General features: G+C 44.5%; 1 protein-coding gene and 1 long non-coding RNA gene across 2 annotated transcripts in view; both read right to left on the bottom strand.

Moving 5' to 3' along the window:
* Positions 1–23,706, bottom strand: part of SHC3 (SHC adaptor protein 3) — a 176,510-nt gene that overhangs the window by 65,839 nt on the left and 86,965 nt on the right. Inside the window, exons 3-4 of the mRNA XM_040237816.1 lie at positions 5,048–5,111; positions 2,292–2,411 (exon numbers count right to left, since the gene is read on the bottom strand). Coding sequence (XP_040093750.1) covers positions 2,292–2,411; positions 5,048–5,111 — 184 coding nt within the window. The remainder of the gene's footprint in view (positions 1–2,291; positions 2,412–5,047; positions 5,112–23,706) is intronic.
* LOC120861925 overlaps positions 17,751–23,706 on the bottom strand; it is a 32,173-nt gene continuing 26,217 nt past the window's right edge. Inside the window, exon 2 of the long non-coding RNA XR_005720656.1 lies at positions 17,751–18,020. This is a non-coding gene — a long non-coding RNA (uncharacterized LOC120861925). The remainder of the gene's footprint in view (positions 18,021–23,706) is intronic.

The following is a 23,706-nucleotide window of genomic DNA, read 5'->3' as shown; positions in this document are numbered from 1 at the left end:
GTACCCAAATGATGACAAACTGTGACTTCTATAGTTGTTCATTTCTGCTTGTTAAATGATTTAATTTTTTATTCCAAAGCAGCCCTAAAGCTGAGATTTGGAAATCAAAGATTTCAGAATAAAATGGACATCATATTTGGTCAACATGACCATTGCTGTGTGATTTTATGTTGTCACTTTGGGTAGAGTAGAAATTGAAAAAGAGAGTAAGAAAATGAGAGCTAATTAACTAAAGGATGTGTTTTGCTCTGAGGGTGTTTCATCCTGTCTCTCCTCCTTGCAAGCTCTGCAGAGGAGAGCTAGCACTGCATTTCTGTTGTCTCTCTGGATTGGGAAGGGCAGGCCCACTCAAGCTCCTTCTCAATTTGCTACAGCCAGGCCTAAACTCGGGAGAGGCTGAGGGATGTGAGCTCTGGCTCCTGCCAAACCTTCCTCAGACTGTGCTCATGTCATCTGCACTGGCATTTCCCAGGACTCTTGAGCCTAGCACTCCCTCCCAAGGGCAGGACGATGAGACCAGGACATACCCAACCAGCCCCCAACCCCAGGATGGGGAAGGCCAACCACTGTGACCTCATCCTTTCTGCTCTGAGAGTCTGCCTCTCTCTCTCGTTTTATTTTTTGAGGTGGGACACGAAGTATAAGGTGGAATTGCAACGATCTCGCAGAATTGAGGACCATGGCCTGAAGCTTCCTAGAAACAACAGATGCAACAGTCACATGCAGTAAAAATCGAAGAGAACAGACAGCAGTTGCCGAGCGGGGAGAGGGCAGGAGGGAAACACTGGGAGTCGGGGATTAGCAAATGCAAAGCATTATGTAGAGAATGAGTAAACAACACGCTCCTACTATGGCACAGGGAACTATATTCAATATCATGTGATAAATCATAGTGGAAAAGAATTTTCGAAAGAATATATGTATATAAATCCATATATAACTGAATCACTTTGCTGTTCAATGGAAATGTACAAAACGTTGTAAATCAACTATACTTCCATTTTAAAAAAAAGAATGAAAGTGGGCATGTGAGGAAAACCCTGAGGAAACCTATCTCATTAGCTTTCATGCTCAAGTGTGCTGCACCAAGTCACCACAGTGCTCAGCTAGAGGCAGCTCCAGAGAAAGGCTGAGACCATTGCATCTTTCTAATCTACCGTGAGACGACTGGTTACCCATCCCTCAGAAGGGCCGATGAGAAGGAATCATCCATCAGTTGAGTGAGGACAAAGGAATGGAGTGAGAGTGGCATCCAGTATGTCAAAGCACAGCCTAGGCATTACCTCTCGTTTCTAAGCCAGATCTGGAATTTAGCATCTGGGGTTGGGGGCAGGGATGAGGTGGCGTCCTATTCATCCTAAATGAAGCTGGGCAGGCTGCTTGCTTACCTGAGGGTGTGGAAATCAATAAATATGACTGTGTTTAGCAAGATGAAGGTAACCCTGGGCATCCCCGGTAACACACTGCAGAGCGGGGAAGTATGTCACTCAGAGGTCTGTCGATTGCCTAGCCTCGTCCATGGAGACACACCTGAATCCCAACTTACACGGCCGCCAACAGAACCCCAGACTGAGCTGAGCGTGTTCACCTCCTTTGTTTCCTTTGACTTTCAGAACCAAAGATCTCTTGGTTCCAGGATAGCTACTCATACACCCATTTTCCCAGCTGAAGGAACTAACAGTCAAAGAAACTTAAATGACAGACTGTGGAAAAACCCAACTATCTTAACAGAGTCTTCCTCAGTAAGCTTCATCACCCACACCTCAGTCAGCCAGGACCCCTCCACACTGGACGTGCCACAGATGCACCATGTCACATCAATTCCGTGACAGTCTCAACTGCGAGAGCCTCCAAAATAATGACCCACTAAGAAATTCAAAATACTATCAATTAAACCACAGCATGTGACCATTTCAAAGATGATGATAAATGTGAAAATTAAATGTGGGCTGTATAACCAATAAAACACAACGTAAGAGAAAACAAAATGAGGCATCGATAGGAAACATCTGCATATACAAACACACCTCTTTTTAACTCTAAGTAAGTCAGTGATTTCATGCATTTTCCTTCCCTCCCCCAACTAAAAAAGGTAATTTATAGCAAAATTCGAAAGACCTAATTCCAGCTATCACTCACTTGATGAACTTTAAAACTGGCCAGAGTTTGTAGACTAGTGAAAGTTTATACAAATGTGTTTCACAGGGACCGATAAAGCTGGAAACCGGAGCCCTTTCAAACAGCCAAGGTTTGGGGCTTCTGGGCAGGGCAGGGCCTGGGCGCCTACAGACCTGTTTGGAGTCCGGCGTCCGCAGGTTCAGGCTGGCTGTGGAAATGGTCAGGGAAATGCTCATGCCTGCAAACTGGAGGTTGCTCTTGCCCAAGATGCTGGACAACATTTTGCTCGGAGGCTGTGAAAGGAAGAAGCATAATTTTAGCTTTCCATTCTCAGGAGGCCGCACTGACAGGGCCCCACGCTGTTCCATCCGCCACACCTCCAATCTCCACTATCCCCTCTCATCAGGCCCGCAAAGGCAATGTCACAGAAATGAGCTGGGAGGGTGAGATCTGACCCTAACACATCAATTCTAGAGTATGCAGTACGCAAACACTAAAACACCTAATATGCACACACCGAGATGAGGACCCCGCAGGAAGGTCAGAAGTGTCAGTACACCAGGCAGCTCATCTGGGGTGCGTCTCATGGGGGTCACTCATAAGCCTCAGAAAAGCATCACAGGCCACAAGTTTTGCAGCCTCAGAAACTGGTTTCATCCCACCAGGAAACTACTCAGGACTAGACTAAATGGATCAGCTTATGGGGCTCATTAACAATCAAATGGTCCAGTTAAAACTGTTGGGTCTGGGGCCAGGACAAGGATGGACAGACCCAGTTCTGCTCCAACTGGTGCATAAAACAGTCCTCCAGAACTGTCCTTGGCACAGGGACCAACTGCGCCCCCCTCCATCCTTCCTTTTCAGATTAGAACATGCCCTCTTCTAAGATGCCAATGCATACTAGTTCTTAACCAGGCAGGCACTATTTTTGAATCCCCTGCCAGAGCTATTTAAAAACAGAGATGCCTAAGGCCCACCCAGGAGATTCTGATTAAGTATACCAGAGGGGAACCTCAAAATAGAAATTGCTTCCCCTACTTTTGTCAAGAGGACCATGAGGGAATCCTGAGAACTGCTGGTCAAATACCACGTGACTATAAAAGCATTCCTGTTTTCAAAATTCTGGAGCCTGCCTGGTCCTCTATGTCTCCCGTGGGCTGATTGAAACACAGGCTAGCACATCAAGCTGAGCCTTCATCCAAAATTATCTGCCTGAAATCCAGTTACTCTGTGGGTTCACAAATGTCTGCAAGCTGTGAAAACAGAGCTGACCCGCAGGCCTGGAAGCAGCAGAGGCAATGACCCAACTTGCGCCAGAACCTCAGCCTTGGGACAGAAGACAGGGATGCATGCACTCCCCACAACTCAGTCCAGGCTTGGAAAAGTCCAGATCGTGGGTATTTAATTATGCATATACTTTCACTTTTTACTTTCATTCACTGGAGAAGGAAATGGCAACCCACTCCAGTGTTCTTGCCTGGAGAATCCCAGGGACGGGGGAGCCTGGTGGGCTGCCATCTATGGGGTCGCACAGAGTCGGACATGACTGAGGTGACTTAGCAGCACCAGCAGGCACTTAAGGAAAGAGTTTTTCTATGTTTTCTCTTAATCAAGTTTTTTTTTTTCCCTTTCTGGTCCAACCACCTTCAGGATGAAAAAAAGGTCAAGAAATTAAAAGTGCAACCCCTGAAGTCAGGCGGCCTGAGCTTGAGCTCAGCTCCACCTCCTTCTCACATTGTAAGTTCCCATCCCTGTACCTCAGTTTCTATCATCTGTAAAATGGGGATATCCAGTGGTATTCTAGAGCTGGTTTGTTCTAGCTAAAGAAAGCCAATTATTAATTTTGGGGGAGTTTTATGAGCTGGTCACAAAGAGTCGGACATGACTGAGTGACTGGACAGCAATAACATGAGCTGGTCATTAAAAGGAGCTGCTACTTAAAATTAATTTCTGCAGACTTACAATTAAATCAATGACATTTAAAAAACAAGCAATAAATACTCAAAACTCATCTCTTCCTAATTGTTGCTGCATTAGCTGTTATGTACTAGCTGTGCTGTTCAGGTTGGTGACTCAGTGGTAAAGCATCTACCTACTAGTACCGGAGATCCAGGAGACTCGGGTTCAATCCCTGAGTCAGGAAGATCCCCTAGAGGAGGAAACGGCACCCCACTGCAGTATTCTTGCCTGGAAAATTCCACGGACCTAGGAGCCTGGCAGGCTACAGGGCATGGGGTCACAAAGAGTTGGACGTGACCAAGAGATTGAGTATGCATGCCCACGCTGCTCAGGCTCCTTATGTCCATTACATGTGGTGGGGATGCTGTGTAACAGTGACCTAGAACACAATTCTTCCCAACTCACCTTTAGGCATATCAGGTTAGAGCTTGAAATTGGCCATAGTGGAGCATTTACACCATGGAAACTGGCAAACAAGACCAATTTAGTGCTTCTCAGTCTCCACCTCCAGCCCCAAGAGCCTGTTGCTCAACTTTTACCAGCACACCCCTGAGGGCATCAACCACAAAGAGTTGCTCTAATGAAATTAATTAATGTACAGAAAAGCCGAGAAGAGCATCTGGCCCTGGTTTACAGGGCTTTAGGTGTAGACCTGGGGTGTTTACTTTGGCAACCCTGTCAATTAGCCTTGATAGCTAACTGTCCTCATCGACCATATGGCAAAGAGGGAAACTAAGCTCTTTTTGTTTTTAAAAGTGACAAAAGTCATTGTCACTGTAAGTTACCCCCTTTAAACCAATGGATGACTCTTGGTTCCCCACTGCTCAGCAAAAAAAAAAAAAAAAGTGACAAGAGCCAGGCCATGGGAAAGAGAAACTGAACAATACCTGTGATTAAAGATACTGCGTGGTGACAGAAGTGGGGAAAAGGAGAAGAGACACAGGTAGACACAGAGCTGGGAGGGCAGTACCTTTCTCTTCCTGAAGGCTCCCTTGGATCCAGGGACAGCTTCACAAACCCGGCTGATGGCTTCCCTAAGAGGACAGGAAGAGAGATCCATTTTATCACATCCATCAGGATTACATAACCCAGATTGTCTACATGTACAAAAAACAAAATGAAAAATCCACAAGCAGTGCATCTTAGAACCTCTGACTGCCAGTATCATAGTTCTATCTGTTCCAATGGCCATTTCCTAAGGCTGTGATATGTATCAATGCCACACTTGCTTTTTTCTTTTTCAACATTTGGTTAAGATTCCATTTTAGAAAATCAGTGCCATGAAGCGCTGAAGTGTACTTTTCTGGATGTTCTCTCCATGGCTGTGGTCATGGCACAAGGCCCAATCCTAATCAAGCACTGCTATTGATCAAGATCCTTCTGAAGTGAGTTAGAATGTAATTAAAAGAAATTCAGTCCTCTGAGTGCTATTCCCAGCTTCTGCAGTTACTAAATATCATAAAATCAAGAGAGTTTTGAAAGAGGAGAGGAACTCCGGGGGTATACAAATGAGCCAGAAATGAGGCTCTGTGCAGGCATTTCTAGAGTAGCTACAATGTGCTGGGCACAGTCCTGAGGAAGGAGACAAGCAACATAGGTACCAAGGGGGACTGACAGGAGGACCAGCTGCAGAGCGTCTGACCCACAGGCCTGTCCAGGGCAGGAGGCATGAAGCAGCGTGTACATATTCAGTCATGTCCAATTCTTTGCAACCCTGTGGACTGTAGCCTGCCACATTCCTCTGACCATAGGATTTTCCAGGCAGGAATAGTAGAGTGGATTGCCATGCCCTCCTCCAGGGGATCTTCCTGACCTGGGGATCGAACGCACGTCTCCTGCATTGCAGCCAGATTCTTTACCACTGAGCCACCCAGGGCACTCACAGGAGCAGTGGGTGGGTGCAAAATAAGACCAGGTGGAGGCTGCTATAGCCCAGATACTGGAAGCTGGGGAAAACATGGCTCTGAGGGGTGCTTGAAAGCATGTGTAGCAAAATTTTGTGACTCAGCCTCAGTGAGAAATGATGAGTGATATGCCAAGTGAGGCCTCAAAGTCAGGAGCCCCGAAAAGAGCTGGGTTAACTTCTAACTCCCACATGGAAAAGGACGAAATAGTAAAAGAACATAAAAAAAATAATAAATAGGAATTTGGAGACACATTGAATAATAAAGAAGATAATGGGTCCTCAGTGACATTTCACAAACTTTTTCAGCTGAATACTTCTTGTAATTATTTCTATCATCTAAAAAAAATTATTACTGTCACAATAGAATGCTTTTAAGAGAAATATGACCTTGTCAAATTAAGCAAGAGACTATTAAGATAAGCTTTACATTTGCCATTCAACTCACTGTAGAGAAAGAAGAAAGAAATACTATTCTAAAAGGTCAGATGCCATAAAAACTGTAGACAATGAATCATCATGATGCAGAAAAAGTTTATTTGAAAGAAACAAATTTTTTGATGTTTCTCCTTAGTCATTTATTTTAAAATACTATTATTCTAAAAGTGGTTCTATCAAAATGATCATCCAAAATATTTTCTAAGGGTAAACACCTTATTGAATAGAGTTGAGTCATTTCTCTAGAGAAACATGCATTTTTTTAAAAAGTTACTATATTTTATCTGTTTAATTTTTTAGAAGTTTGATGCCTGTCTGCACTGTGTGTTCTATTAAATGATATATTTAGCTGAGCAAAGCAGTTCAGTCTCTGATAGTCCCAGCAGGCTAAAAAGACATTATTTGGTGAAAAGTTTCCAGTTAGTCATTTTTTAAATATCCCTAGTAAGCATCAGATTTCTTTTCCCTTCCACCAATATGCAAGAGGAAAAAAACTGGTCTTGGATGACAGGCTTCAAAAAAGAAATGTCAAATGTCTAATTTAGTATATAGCTTCAGTTCAGTTCAGTTCAGTCGCTCAGTCGTGTCCAACACTTTGCGACCCCATGAATCACAGCATGCCAAGCCTCCCTGTCCATCACCAATTCCTGGAATTTACTCAAACTCATGTCCATTGAGTCGGTGATGCCATCCAGCCAACTCATCCTCTGTCCCCTTCTCCTCCTGCCCCCAATCCCTCCCAGCATCAGGGTCGTTTCCAATGAGTCAATTCTTCACATGAGGTGGCCAAAGTATTGGAGTTTTAGCTTCAGCATCAGTCCTTCCAATGAACACCCAGGACTGATCTCCTTTAGGATGGACTGGTTGGATCTCCTTGCAGTCCAAGGGACTCTCAAGAGTCTTCTCCAACACCACAGTTCAAAAGCATCAATTCTTCGGTGCTCAGCTTTCTTTATAGTCCAACTCTCACATCCATACATGACTACTGGAAAAACCATAGCCTTGACTAGACGGACCTTTGTTGGCAAAGTAATATCTCTGCTTTTCAATATGTTATCTAGGTTGGTCATAACTTTCCTTCCAAGGAGTAAGCATCTTTTAATTTCATGGCTGTATATAGCTTAGACATCATCAAATGTCCCATGTAGTCAAGCCATGAAGCTTGAGCAACAGGCCTTGCTACCTATGTATCACTTTGGGAGGTGGAAAAGACCAGTGAGCATTAAGAATGGGATTGTGGTGAAAATGTTGCAAGTAATAAACATGGTCTATCAAACAAATCCCATTATCTCTATCCCTCCCATAGAGAGATAAGCAGCCATCTCAGGGCATGTTCAGAGATTCAATCTTTTGGCCTTAAACTTTGCAAATGTAAGACATTCTAGAAATGTTTCAGAGTTCATGGACTCAGGGAAGTCCTAGGTATCCCCCTTGTTAGCCAGCTTTTAGAATCCCCAAGGAGGTTTGCAAACCAAGCTGCTTTTCAGAAAAATGCTGTCCTTTCATCATTGGCAGAAACTTGTTTCTAATAACCATATTCCTCATAAGTGTGAATTCTCATTTCAATCAGGTTGATGGTATCCATTTCTGTTTGAAATAGAAATGTGACATAACTATTAATAAGTGCAATAGTTAGATGACTGAAATTAGCTTGAACTTCAAAGTCTAATTTCAATGTAACGATTTTTATTGTCCCTTCTTACTCCCTAGCAGAGTGCCTCTTGGTGATCAGGACTATTTCAATTGGTTCATTTAGCAATCATTATTTAGCCTTTGTATAAGTCCATTTAATCCTAGTTCGAGCTTCCAGTTGTGCTTTTGCCCTGTTTTTAATAATGGAAATTGCATCCTAACATTCTGTCCAGCGAGATCCCATTTTGGTAAGTCAACAATGACCTTGGAGTTCAGTTAATATGAAAATGGAATGTTTGGCACCTCCGAGTCGTCTGAGAGTACAATTACTGGCTTCAATAGCCAGCCCCAGATGCTAATCCTTACTTTCTCATGATTTCACCACTGTCCCTTTTTCAGTCTAAAATTCTCATTGTTAGAGCCAGTACCCTTGAGATTTAATAGCTTTTTCATTGGAATACAGTACTAGATCCTTTGAAATCATGCAGCATCACCTTATTCCCTACTCACTATCTCATTGCTGCCCACCCAGTCTCCCCAAACACACACACACACACACACACACATTTTATAGACTAAAACAATAAAAAGAAGAAAAACAGGACATCTGGGTTATTTCTGCACTTATCACTCTTATTCTAGTGGGTTGAGTGTGCAACAAACACCCACATATAATCACAAATTGTGATCCATTTCATGAAGAAACAAAAAGTAGAGGTATGTAGAATGTGTAGGTAAGTAGAATCTGCCACCCTCAAATATGCCTCTCTGGTGTAAGGATCATTTTGAGCTGAAGGCAACTGAGAAGAAGCAGATACAAGAAAAGCTCCCTTCATTTCCCCTATTTGCCTAAAATTAGGACACGAATTTTCAAAGGCATTGCTTTCTCCTCTCTACCAGGAAGGACACCTGGAGACAATGCTATGTGTGTGTGTTAGTCGCTCAGTCAGGTCCGACTCTTTGTGACCCAATGGACTGTAGCTGATGGCCTGTCCATGGAATTCTCCAGGCAAGAATATTGGAGTGGGTTGTGATTTCCTCCTCCAGGGATCTTCCTGACTCAGGGATCAAACCTGGGTCTCCTGCATTGCAGGCAGATTCTTTACCCTCTGAGCCACCAGGGAAGCTGGAGACAATGCTAGACCTTAATCAACTAAGAAATGCACCAGCGGAATCTGCATAGCAAACCTTGTTACGAACTCTTATCTTCCATTAGTTTCCCCATGCATTTTATCTTCCCACAATCTGTCACCCCTAGAAACACAGTCTTTTTCCTTGTGCTTTGTCTATTCTGTACAGATCTATTCTTCAATTAAGATGTAAGCCCAAGTTCTAAGCACTTCTTTGTGTTACTCAATGCTGAGTTTCACTGTGTGCATATGCACTGCATGCTTTAAGCAACAGTTCACCTTTCTCTCATTAATCTGTCTTCTGTTAGTCTAATTTTAGGGTCCCAGGCAAAGAACACAGGAGGCTAGAGCACAAAAGTTTTTTCCTCCCCTACAGAATAAATGTGGTAATGCATATCAGTTGAGGGGAGAAGTTACCCAGTGGGGGGCATTTAAGTGGTGCCTGGGTAACCATCTAGGGAGAAGTAATTTGTTTGTCATGAAACCATAAGAGTACTAAAAGAAAACAATATCATAAAACTTCATGCACAAGAAAAAATGGCAACATTTCACAATCAAAGAGATAACTGTCCTAATATAAGTCAATAAAGAAAACATCAAAAACCCGATGGAAAATGGGTAAAAGATAAGAACAAAGAGTTCACACAGGAAATAAATGGCTCTTGAAAATATGACAAGATTCTCAGCTTTACCATAGTAAGAATACAAATTAAAGCCTATACTAAAAATCAACATTCACAGTCAAAGATTTAAGCTTGATAAGTCTTTGTAGGTAAAGTACCTGCATCAGTAAAAGTGTGTAAGTTGGTATAGCCTCTATGGGAGCAGACTGCTCATATCCCTGACGAAACAAAAGACCCATAGACCCTTTCATCCAGCACTTCTACCTTCAGGAATGCATCCTCTAAATACACTCAGAAACAAGAGAGAAGACTTACATACAGCACCACTGATTGCAGCTAAGTCTTTAACATGCTGATGGGAAACAATGTCTATCATGGGACCAGTTCAACAAATTATGGTATCTCCATTAAATGAACTATCAATAGCGTTGTTGATGGTGCCCTCTCCACTCTCACTTCCCTTTTCCTCCTCAGCTTTCTCCAGGTCACTCTTGTTCACACTAACTGTCCCTGCAAAGTCGCCAACACCCTCCCTGGCACCAAGCTGGCAGGTGATCTCCTGTCCTCACTTCCTTGATATACTTCCTTTTCTTGACTTCTTGCTTTCACACTCTTGTGACATGCTCCACCCTCTTGAGTGTTTCTGGTCGATTTCTCACCTTCTCCACGACTCTGTCTCTAAATCGTAGAGAGCCCCAAGGATCTATTCAGCCCAACTCCTCTCTGTCCTCTGTATAACCTGGACAAGTAGATGGTGCAATCTGAGAACAAATTTACTGCCCAAACATCTGTCTAAATCCACTCAGGGAGCCAGCTCCTCCCTGGCTCTGGATGAAGCCCTTGGGCACACCCCACATCTGGTCAACTCACTTCCGTACAAGAAAATGTCCTCAATCACTTACAACTGACTCCATTTTCCTATTTCCAGTGATTGAAAATGTTTAGTCCCAATGTAATAGTGAAAGCCTGGAACATCATTTAAAGTTAGAGCTCTTCTCCCTCTGTTAGCAATGCCTGGAGCCCAAAACCTTCTGGTGGCCAAGGAAGGAGGTGCCTCCCATCCTCTGGACACAGCTGGGATGGGGTCTGGGGATGCATACAAAGAAGTCAGGGAGCACTGAGGGACACTGTCAGCCCTGGGTCTGGGCCCTCAGGCCAGGACTGAGGTTTGCAGCAGACTCCTCTAATAGGCATTCTCATTGCTTCTTATGCAGAGTACATCACGAGAAATGCTGGACTGAATGAAGTACAAGCTGGAATCAAGATTGCCAGAAGAAATATCAAAAATCTCAGATATGCAGATGACATCACCCTTATGGCAGAAAGTGAAGAAGAACTAAAGAGCCTCTTGATGAAAGTGAAAGAGGAGAGTGAAAAAGTCGGCTTAAAACTCATTCAGAAAACTAAGATCATGGCATCTGGTCCCATCATTTCATGGGAAATAGATGGGGAAACAGTGGAAACAGTGACAGACTTTATTTTGGGGGGCTCCAAAATCACTGCAGATGGTGACTGCAGCCATGAAGTTAAAAGACACTTGCCCCTTGAAAAAAAAGCTATGACCAACCTAGACCGCATATTAAAAAGCAGAGACATTACCTTGCCAACAAAGGTGCATCTAGTCAAAGCTATGGTTTTTCCAGTAGTCATGTATGGATGTGAAAGTTGAACCATAAAGCAGGCTGAGCACCAAAGAATTAGTGCTTTTGAACTGTGGTATTGGAGAAGACTCTTGAGAGTCCCTTAGACTGCAAGGAGATCCAACCAGTCAATCTTAAAGGAAATCAGTCCCGAATATTCATTGGAAGGACGATGCTGAAGCTGAAACTCCAATACTTTGGCCACTTGATGTGAAGAACTGACTCATTTGAAAAGAAGCCAATGCTGGGAAAGATTGAAGGTGGGAGGAGAAGGGGATGACAGAGGATAAGATGATGGGATGGCATCACTGACTCAGTGGACATGAGTTTGAGTAAACTCTCAGAGAGGGAGATGGACAGGGAGGCCTGACATACTGCAGTCCACAGGATCACAAAGAGTTGGACATGACTGAAGGTCTGAACTGAACTGCACTTGCTTCTTTGACAGCTCCTTCCCCCTCTCCCAGGAATAGTTGAATGCCTTTGCTATGAAATAGATAATGTCCATCCTTCAACTACCCACACACCTGCCCCTCCTAGTATCACACCCATGGAGTAGCTCCAGCATGTTGCTGCTGACACAACCTCATTCTTTAGCTGAATGCTTTCTAGCATGGATTCAGTGGGCTCATGACCCATTAGGGTACCTCCTGTGCACAGCACCTTCTATCAGCTACAGGTAGTTTCTCTCCAAACACATTTCCTCCTGCTTAAGATCTCAACGTTGCAATTCTGTTGATCCACTGGGCTGCCCGAGCTCCCGGTGACACATGCCAAAGTCTGTATCATTTTCTCAAAGCCCATCACTGTGTCTAAAGCAAGAGGAAACCATCTGGCCCCTCCAACATTAGCAGGGTAGAGACCACAAGCCACAGGACTCTAGCCAGAGAAATCCTCTCTATAATTCCCAACATCATTCATTATGCATTCCGGGTGAGTATTGGGAAAACAGCAGCAAAGTAGTTTCCACACCCATCCGTGGTGATCCCACACCTTAGCCCTCCAGGAGTGCTGGAGCCATGCCCTGCCTGGACCTCTGCTAAACAAAGGCAGAGTCCAATTTTACTCTGTGGTTACCTCTACCTATTTCTGTCCTAAGGTGTCTTATTATCTCTAGCTCCAAATGCTTCATTTGTCTTCATCTACAGCTTTAATCTTTCCCAGGATGTTGGTACCAGGATTTTATAGACAATTACCACATTCAGTTGCTATCTCCAGCTCATTGTCTAAAGTTTTCTCAGACTTGTTTTCAAACAAAGCCTTGATTGTCCCTACCAAAAGCATTCCTTCCTGGTCTTCCCATGGTAGAAAGCAGGACCATGGTCCAGAGAGCTACCCCCACCCCACACCCAGGAGCTGTCCTTGATCCTCCCATGCCATCCCCACACCAAATCCATCAGAGCTCTGACCACCGTGGAAAAGCAAGACAGTCTACGCTTTCAAGAAACCTACAGAGCAGAGGAGGAGACCAGCGACTCATGGAATACTCCAGAGAAAGGAGTAGCCAGAGCACGTGCACTGTCAACTGCCAGAAGGCAATTCTGTCTTTCAGAGAAGCAAAAAGGCAGGTACACTTTGTCCACAGAGAGGCCTCCATGCTAAAGGAGCTGGAGGCCAGGGGTGGTAGAAGATCTCTGGAGAAAATACAGATTGGAAATGGGATCAGAGAAGCATGACATGATGGAAGGATAAGGAGCAGCCTCAGGGAACAATGGCTGGTCTGGGAAACAGCAGACTGGGTCACATTTGCAGAGGGCTGGGAGAAAGAAACAGATGGGTTTAAAATTCAGATCCAGGTCCAAGAAGTATTCAGAGGTGTTCTGAGGAGTGACAAACAGAGGCCTTTTAAATAGGGCTGATATTGGCCATTATCAAAAAATCGACAAACAATAAATGCTAGAAAGGGTGTGGAGAAAAGGGAACCCTCTTGCACTTTTGGTGGGAATGTAAATTGATACAGCCACTATGGAGAACAATATGGAGAGCTACCATATGACCCAGAAATCCCACTACGGGGCATATAACCAGAGAAACCATAATTTAGAAAGAAACATGCACCCCAATGTTCATTGCAGCACTATTTACAATAGCAGGTACATGGAAGCAACCTAAGAGTCCATCAAGGGAGAATTGGATAAAGAAAATGTGGTACATATACAATGGAGTATTACTCAGCCTAAAATAGGAATAAAATTGAGTCATTATAGAAACATGGATGGACTTTGAGACTGTCGTACAGAGTGGAATAAGTCAGAAAGAGAAAAACAAATATTGTGTATTAACAAGTATATGTGGAATCTAGAAAAATGGTATAGATGATCTTATTTGAAAAACAGAAATAAAGACACAGACGTAAAGAACAAACATATGGACACCAAAGCAGGAAGGAAGGGGTGGGATAAATTGGGAGATTGGAACTTCCAGACATATACTATTGATACTATGTATAAAATAGATAACTAATGAGAACCTACTGTACAGCTTAGGTAACTCTACTCAGTGCTCTGTGGTGACCTAAATGGGAAGAAAATCAAAAAAATAGGGGATATATGTATATGTAGAACTGATTCCTTTTCCTGTAAAATAGGAACTAACTCAACATTGTAAACCAACTGTATGCCAAAAAAAAAAAATTATTTAAGAAAGAAATAAGGTTGATATGATAGAAATGAAACTGAATGGACATTAACCTAGCAGCAGTATGCTAGAGAGAGAGGACTGAGAAACAGCAGGCGGGGAGGCCAGCCCAGGCTTCTGTGGTGAGAATGACAAGAAAAAGAGGTGCATTTGGAGAAGAAAACTCAGCAGGCCTGCCTGATAGTGGTGAGTAGAGCTGAGGGTGGGGCCATAGACAGCTCCCTCTCACTGTTAGGATGGCTTCTCCTTCCCCCAAAGATGTTTGAAAGCGGCCCATTATCTCCATCGTGAAGCCATGAGACAGGCAGGCAAGGTATGAGAGCCAACACTCAGCAAGGATGGGGCCAGGAGGCTGCCAGTCATGGTTAGAGGGGACATGGATGCTCAAAATGCCAGGAGGAGGACTTCGAGCAGATGGCTTCTTCCTAGCTTCATCCATGCAGATGGATGGAAATTTCCCAACACCTACAATCTAAAGTATCATACAAGATTAATCACAATTTTAGGCGTCAAAAATACCCCAAACTTAATTTGTCAAAAGGAATTTTACCACAACAGGTCAAAAACACTTAAGTTTTCCAACAATAGGTATGTTGCAAGCAGAAACAGAGCCATGAATTTTGAAATCTCTGTACCACTTGAAGAATCACTGAGATACCAAAGCAAGTTCCCCAACCGTCACAATTTTACAATCAACTCTACCATTGTTACCCCAACATTCCCAATGTTTGTGATTTGCCCCAGACACACATACACAGTAGGTGTCAATAAATACTGGTTGCTGATTACTAAACAGATACAAAAACTAGTATCCTATAATTTCTCATTTAAAATAAAAACCCAACAGAAAAGTAGAAAAGACATTCCTTAAGCACCTTGATATCTCCAAAAGGAAACATAAACCCTTGAGATTGCTAAAAATATCTGAACCAAAGGAAAAAGCTCCCTGAGACAATACTAAACCTAATATTCCTAATGGTTCAAATAACTAAAGTCTGCTCAAGATCACTGATGGTGGTCACAGACATCTCTGGCTGAGAGTTCAGAGACTTGCTTTATTTATTCTTATGAGTACTTCCACTGAATTTTCTTTTCCCCTTTAACATTCTACTTGGTGAATTAGAAAAAGTGCTCCCAATTCAACTGCTTCAAGATGCTGATAAGCCAATCAAAGAGAAAGGTACACCTCATAATTGCTCTTTTTAGACAGGCGCAAGTTTATAAAAAGCCAAGTTCTCAGGTAATCAGGATGAGTCCACGACCCACACTGTGCTGCAGGCAAGGCGGTCCCACTTCCCTCTGAATGCCAGCCACCAAGAGGTTAAATGGGGCTGCCCAAAGGAGCGTGGAATCCACAGACCTTGGAAACTCTACCTATATCTCTAATGCCAGCTTTTAAGAGAGATTCATCTTCTGAGATCAAACACCACAGGCTCTAAAGAACCCAATGCCACTGAAACCTGCTTCCTTATAGCACAGCAGAGATAGAGGAGAAGCAAGCAAACCTGACCTCAAAATCTCTGACCCTTTGGATACACATACCAAAAGCAAACCAGTCAATTATAAAGGAAATCAACCCTGCATATTCACTGGAAGTACTATTGCCAAAGTTGAAACTTGAGTACTTTGGCCCCCTGACACGAATAGCTGACTCATCAGAGAAGACCCTGATGCTGGGAAAGATTGAAGGCAAAAGGAGAAGAGGGCGACAGAGGATGAGATGGTTGGAGGGCATCACTGATTCATGGACATGAACTTGGGCAAACTCCGGGAGAAAGTGAAGGACAGGGAAGCCTGGTGTGCTGCAGTCCACAGGGTCACAAAAAATCAGACACGACTGAGCAACTAAAAAACCACCAAAAGCAAAAAGGGTCCTGACATTTTCCAGACTCTGTTCTACATGCCTTCAGTCATGTCTGACTGAAGTCATGTCTTTCCATTCAGTCATGTCTGACTCTTTGCAACCCTATGGACTGTAGCCTGCCAGGCTCCTCCGTCTCTCTCAGGACCTCGGGAGAGCCCACCCACATATTCCTCAGGAAGGTCACCAGCAACTGACTCAGAATCTTAGCATTCTCACCATCTCAGAACTACATGAGGCCTTGGAAGTCCTCAACACCATTTCTAACCCACTGGGGACCTTGAGTGGTAGGAAAGATGAGGGCCATGAGTAAAAAAAACAGGTGCCATAATATCCCAAACCTATGGAATGGGTAAACAAACCATATTCAGAGTAAAACTGTGCTGGGAGTGAAAAAGAGCAGACGAGGGATCCATACAGAACATGGATGAGTGTGAACAAAGTTACATGCATGAGGGAGGTCAGACAAAAGAGAGTAAGTGCCACCTGATCCCACACATATATATATAAATTCCAGGAAATGCACACCAATCTATAAGTGATGGTGCTGCGTATGTGACTAGGAGACCACAGGAGAAGGAACGAGCCTTTTCCCATACTCCCTGGGAGAAGCCTGGGTCCAAGATTCCCAACCACATCTGGTCAAGTCAGGACAGGTTCCCATCATCAAGCCTCTCTGTGGCTCTAGTCTTGGCTGTACTGCCTAAACCTGGAACAGACACCTGCTCTTCCTTCCCTTCGTCCTCTGTGTTCACTTTCCTTTGTAAAATGGCAGCTACAGCATTGTGCGTGGCCCTTTGGCCAGACAGCTCAGACACTAGGCTGGGCTGGCTCCCGTGCTGTGCTCTCTACCGCACTGCAGACCCAGAAGACGTTTCCCAATGAGATCTTCCCCTTTAGGATCCTGTGGGTGGATAGATGCAGGTCTCGGAGGCAGCAGCTAAAAATAGGTTTAGCCAACAGGAGGATCTCCAATGCAGCCCTATTTAACAGTCCTGAGCCTCGCACAGACACGTCCTCCGTCATTATTTTCTGTGTATCATGACATTTTGACATCTTAAAGAAATTTTCTAGCTGGGGACAGACCACTTCACTGGGATTAGCTGATTCTTTAGAGACAGCAAAGGGCCCAGTGGAGCACTGATGACATGCCAATGAACAAACTCAGAGCCATGCCTCTTCTCTCAGGCCCCTGCACCCCAGAGGCAACATTCCTCTGGCTCTCTCATCACCAGACTGGGTGCCAGGTGACTGCTATAGCTCAGAGCCCACAGGAGCTCTTCGAGCTAGCTAGGCTGGAGTGCACATGCTGCCCTGTCTTGCCTTTCCCGTGGAAACCCCAGCAGATACTCTGGCCTAAACCTCCTCCCTTCTGTCCTCTGCCTCCTGCTCCCTCCTGTGCCTCCTGACATCAGGGTCAGGGGAGCTCATGCCAGCCTCACAGAAACTCAGGGGCTGTCTCAGTCTGACACCTCCTCCTCTCTACTCTTATAGGGGCCACCTCAGTGAGCTCCCCCTTTCAGAGCAGCCATTGGGGGGTCGAAGGAGTGAGGAGGAGCCCTGGGGAGCCCAAGGGTTAGAGAAGGGGAGGGGAGGGAGAGGCAGGCAACTCCCCATGCTCCCACCTCTTTCGGGGATCTACTTCATGGGTCCCCAAACATCCTTTCTGTCACCATTTTATTAATAATAGAACAGCAACAGATTATTATATAAACAAACTCCAGAAGATGAGCAGCATGGAATATAGGAAGCCAAAGTACAAATTCCTAGAAATAAAGACCACATAGACACAATGGGTTGTTTTTCTCAAAAAAGATGTTTAATATCAGGCAAGAACTACAAGGCGGTCAATCAAAAGGGTGATCACAGCGCCCTGTGGGTAAGGAGGTGGAGACCCCCAGAGAGGTGGGGAAGTGCAGGATTAGGGGAGGGGGCCAGGGCAGGAGCCTCGCTGTGGAGAACAGAGAATTCGGGGCTCAGGATACAGCACCTGGCTAGACCAAGGTGGCCAGGGTGCTCCAAGGGTGTGAAGGTCCCCCTCCGCAAGTCCTCAGAAAGTGCCTTTCAGAGACAGTACATCTGGAAAGCAAGAGAGAAAATCTGGTTTGATTCTTCCTCATGTACAAATGGTGTTAATGTCACCCCTTCCTATGGGAGGTACCCATCATGTGGGTGTTTGTTTAAACAAGTGACATTTCCCTTCTCTGATCATTCAACAAACTCTGTGCATCACAGGCTGTTCTATTTGGAGAGAGTTCCCTTCTTAGCCCTCTTGTCTGACTTTCTGTCTGTATTTGGCTGTTTCTATGTAGTGTGAAAACAAGTCCCTCTGATTGATTTTGCAGAAAAGAAAGGAAGAGGGAAGGAGATGGGGCTTGAGGGAAACATTAGGAAACAATGAATAAACTTTCAAAAAAATATGTTTGAGCAGCTGCCTGTGTGTGGAGGTAATTCTCAATTTAAGGGGCAGAATGAGAGGGAACTGGGAGCCTGGAACCCAGAGGGTAGATCTTCAGGCTCCCTGCAAACAAGGACTCTAAGCTGTCGGAGCGGGGCTCACACGAACACACACACACACACACACACACACACACATGCTCATTCCATGGGGAGCCAGCATCCCAAGAGTAAGGTAACTGGCCTCTGGTGTGTGCCTTCACACCCCTCATCTCCCTGAGCTACCACCCCTGAGATGTAGCCACCATCTTTCCCCTTTGGGAAAAATGAACTAAAATAAAGTGAATTCTCTGGCAGCTCAGCTGGTAAAGAATCCACTTGCAAAGCAGGAGACCCCAGTTTGATTCCTGGGTCTGCAAGACCCACTGGAGAAGAGATAGGCTACCCACTCCAGTTTTCTTGGGCTTCCCTGTGGCTCAGATGGTAAAGAATCCAAATGCTATTCGGGAGACCTGGGTTCGATCCCTAGGTTGGAAAGATCCCCTGGAGAAAGGAATAGCTACCCACTCCAGTATTCCTGTCTGGAGAATTCCATGGACAGAGGAGCCTGGCAAGCTACAGTCCATGGGGTCTCAAAGAGTCAGACACGACTGAGTGACTTTCATTTTTACTTTCAAAATGAATTCAGTTCAGAGAAGGTACCTAATTCTTCCCAGAATCACATTATATTAGAAGAGTCAAAATCTGAATTAGATCCTTGGGGCTCCACAGCCCTGAGCCTCCTTAGAGGTGATGGTGGGGAGGCCCTGGCCACCTTAACCCACCCGATGCACTCAGTGACCCAGGGACTGCCTGCCATCAGCCACTGTGAGCAAGGAAGCAGGCACCTCCATGGTCACAGGAAGACGGAACCCCAGGCTCAGGTGTGAGATCCTGTCCCGTCACCACAGCCCACACTGACCAGAGGCAACACCACTGGGTGTGTAGCACTGCTTGGTGATGCTGGGCACGGCCCCAGACTTCCAAGCTTTCATCTCTTGCGAGGATGCTCAGCATTCCAGAGTTGAGCTCTGCACTTCAACAAGCACATCATCAGGTCCACACACAATCCCAGGAACACACACAATGGGTGGGCACTCAGCATTGATGAGCCAGGTCAGGTTAGAAGAGAACCTTTAGACCCAGCATCTCACTTAGGTCACAAGAGGCAGGGGGGCAGACATTCAAAGCCCTGTTCATTTCACTCTCCTCTTGGGGTGTGGGGAGACCAAGCAGGTCATGTGAGACCACAAGGCCAGCACTGGCACTAGGGTGGGCCCAGACCAGCCCTTCCCTCCTGAGGGTCAAGCATGTGCAGAGTAGCCAGACCCAGTGGGCAGTGGGGACAGACACAGAGAAGAGCTGCCTGCATGGGATGTGTTCAGAGCTGATACAAGAAGGGAGACCAAATGCGTGGAGTGTGGAGGAGGAAGGGCCACATCCAACCTCACACTGCGTGACATGATAAAGGCCTCAGAGAAAGGAAAGACCATGGGCCTTCAAGTGCAGGGTCAGAACAGGGAAGTCCTTTGGTGCTGGGCATAGGTTGGCCCTCTGGGGGGTTTGGTGGGCTCTCTGTTGAGAAGGGTGCCAAGCGCCATGCAGGAAAGGGGAGGACAAGCAAAGATGTAGAAATAGAGAGAAGGGAGGGTGGGCCCTAGTGGACCAGGAGGAACCTGGAAGGCAGCTACAGAGCCCAGAGGGCTGGTCCGGAGTGGGACCTTGGACAGGAAACAGAAACAGGCAAGTAACCCACGAGGGTGGTGTTGTGAACATCATGGGAGAAATTATGTCATTGAAGAGACGTAAAGGAAAAATTACTGGGAAGTAAGATGAAAGTCTGGTAATGTAGAGACAAACAGGACAGACTCTTCCTTCCGATAGCAGTGAGCACACAGAGAGGGGAATGGCGGGGTGAAGGGTGGGGAGCCCTACACACAAGGATGGCAAGACACAGGATGGAGTGTAACACGTGGGGCAGCACCTGCATGAAGACAAGCATAAAATGTCATCACAGGACACAACGGGGTCTGAATGAATGTCCCCAGATACAAAGACATAATAGTATTAAGTGCAACTTCTCCCCAATACAATAAATTGATTATAATTGTAATCCTAATGAGATCTTTTTGCACTCAACAGTATGATGTTAGAATGCATAAGAAAGTTCAAAACTTGAGAAGAAAAGGCTTTAAACAACAAGAAAGACTAATGAGGGGCAATGCCTCCTACAAGATCAGAATCATGGCTACACCACCACCAAGATCAAGCACTGGAGGTTATTGGTACACAGAAGACAAATCTGTAAGTAGAGTGATATAGGATGCAGAAACAGAGCCAAGGGTATAGGGAATTTAGTAGATGAAAAAGTGGAATTTGGGCTTTCCTGGTGGCTCAGTGGTAAAGAATCCACCGGCCAGTGCAGGAGATGTGGGTTTAATCCCTGGGTCAGGAAGATCCCCTGGAGAAGGGAATGGCAACCCACTCCAGTATTTTTGCCTAGAGAATCCCATGGACAGAGGAACCTGGCGGGTTACTGTCCGTGGTGTCACAAAGAGTTGGACACAGTTCAGTTCAATTCAGTTGATCAGTCGTGTCCGACTCTTTGCGACCCTGTGGACCACAGCACACCAGGGCTCCCTGTCCAGCTCCCGGAGTTTACTCAAACTTATCTCCATCGAGTCGGTGATGCCATCCAACCAGCTCATCCTCTGTCAGCTCCTTCTCCTGCCTTCAATCTTTCCCTCAAATGAGTCAGCCCTTTGCATCAGGTGGCCAAAGTATTGGAGTTTCAGCTTCAACATCAGTCCTTCCAATGAACACCCAGGACTGATCTCCTTTAGGATGGACTGGTTGGATCTCCTTGCAGTCCAAGGGCCTCTCAAGAGTCTTCTCCAACACCACAGTTCAAAAGAGTTGGACATAACTAAGCGACTAAGCACACACACATAAGGTGGAATTCAACTCAACTGCAAATGCTGTTTGGGCACTTGTACCTTATGAGAGGTGAAATAAAAAATCCAGATGCAAAAACTAAAGTAAAATATTAATAACCATTAGTGTGACCTTACAGTGAGGGAAATATTGTGTTGCAAAATACAATTGTGTGTGCAAAAAGCTCCCCCAAATTGACAAGAAAATGAAAAAGAACCCGACAGAAAAATAGTCAGGAGATGTAAAAGTGATTCATTAAAAAGGAAAGGAAACCAGCCAGCAAATATGTGTGCGAAGGTGCCACCTTTCTGGTACACAAAAACCTTAAAGGAAAACAACATCAACATTGTTTTGACCATAAAACTGGTAAAATTAACATTAAGACTCAGTGCTCAATCGTATTTAAAAAAAAAAAAATGGGTGGGGGCTGTATTTATAAATTGCTCAAAATGGTGTGAACTTGAGAAGCGACCCTGCAGCAGCCCCATGTCAAGGAATCCTATGAAAACCCAAGCTCCAGCACCAAGGACAGAGTTCCCTGTGGCCTTGCAGGGTGGCTTTGTCCAGAAAATAACAGATATGGGAGGAGCTGACTAAATTGGCACATAACCATAATGACTTGCAGCCATTAAAAAATGAAGGAGTCAGACCCAAATCTACTGATTTGTTCATGAAGAAGGCAAGTTGTAGAAATCAGTGTGGTATCAGTTAGTTTTTAATGAAAAGAGTGGGGAGTTACTATGTGTGTGTATGTGAGCTATATATATGTGGTGTGTGATGTGTGGGATGTGCAGTGTGTGAATGCAAAAAAAAGAAAACGTGGTTACCTGTTACCTCACCTCAAGTAGCTATGATTGGAGCAGCGAAACTTTACCTTTTTTTTTTTTCTGTACTTCTATACTTTTGAACTCATTATAATAAGCACCTACTGTATTAATGAAATTTTTAAAGAAAAACATGTTTACTAGAACAAGAACTCGGCCTATGTGGTCACATACATCAGTAATTCTTCTTTTTCATTGCTAAGTGTTATTTATAGCAGGTACATACCAGAATTTATTTATTTATGGGCTGATCAATGGGTTGGGCTATTTCTAGCTTGGGTCTATTATGAATTATAATGCTGTGAACATTCACCTACTGTGCATGTATGTTTTGCTAGCTTATCTGGTAAATTTATATCAATTTTATTTTAAAAAACTGTCCAAGAACTTCCTTAGTAGTCCATGGCTAAGATTCCACACTCCCAATGCAGGGGGCCTCTGGTCAGGTTTGATCCCTGGTCAGGAAATTAGATGCTACATGCTGCAACTAAAGATCTTGAGTGCTGCAACTAAGACTTGGTACAGCCAAATAAATAAATACATACATTTAAATAACTTTTTAGAAAAATAACTGTTCAGCTACTTTCCAAAGTGTTGTGCCATTTTGCATCCTTAACAGCAATGACACACAACCACATTGCTGGGGCCCTCAAAGCATTGTGGGGAATGAAGGAAGGCAGACACAGAAAACCTCGTTCGGCATGGTTCCATTCATGTGAAATTCTAGAAAAGGCAGCATTATAGGACCAGAAAGTACTACAGTTGCCTGGGGCAGACTTGGGGATGGCTATCAACTACAAAAAGCATAGGGAATTTGGAAGAGGGGACAAAAATGTTCTGTAATTAAATGACTATATACAATTGCCATCGCTCCTCAAACTGAACACTTAAAATAGGTGGATTTTATCTAAGTCAGACCTCAATGAACCAAGGGGAACATTTATAACAATAAAAATTTGTAATGAAATAAGAAACATGGCCTACACTTGGTGCACACTAAGGCACGTATCCAAGAGAAATGCATGCATACATTCCCTGGAAGAGATGCACAAATCCATGCATAGCAGCCCCACAGTCCCTGGGTACCATTCATCAGTAGAAAAGAACAGACAACAGCATGAATGAAGGTCGAAGAGGAAACAGGAAACGATGAAGCAAAGGAAAAAGACTGGCACAAGGACAGGGTGTATCCTTCCATTTATGAGAAGTTCAAGAACAGGGTAGGGGGTTACTGGCTTGGGAAGCCACAGAGGGAGTTCTGCGGTCTTGGAACGTTCTAAGTCTTGATCTGGGCGTCAGCTATTCAGTGTAAAATTCCAGTGAGTTATACGCTGAATATTTGGACGCTCTACCAGAGGTATGTTATATTAATACCTCAATGAATTCATTGTTAAACACCAACAAAAATGAAAATTCAAAAAACAAAACCAGTCAGCAGGACTGGAATGTATTCTGCTACATTAGGACCCACTGTCATTAGGACCCACTGTAGCTTTTGAAGCCAGAGAAAAAAGTGATGAAAATTTTGGAACAGGGATGTGATCTTTTTAAAGGAGAAATTGGAGGAGGAA

Source organism: Oryx dammah, unplaced genomic scaffold (genome assembly GCF_014754425.2).
Source record: "Oryx dammah isolate SB20612 unplaced genomic scaffold, SCBI_Odam_1.1 HiC_scaffold_1, whole genome shotgun sequence".
Lineage (NCBI taxonomy): Eukaryota > Metazoa > Chordata > Mammalia > Artiodactyla > Bovidae > Oryx > Oryx dammah.
The sequence above is the reverse complement of the archived record's forward strand: the minus strand, read 5'-3'. Positions and strand labels throughout refer to the sequence as shown.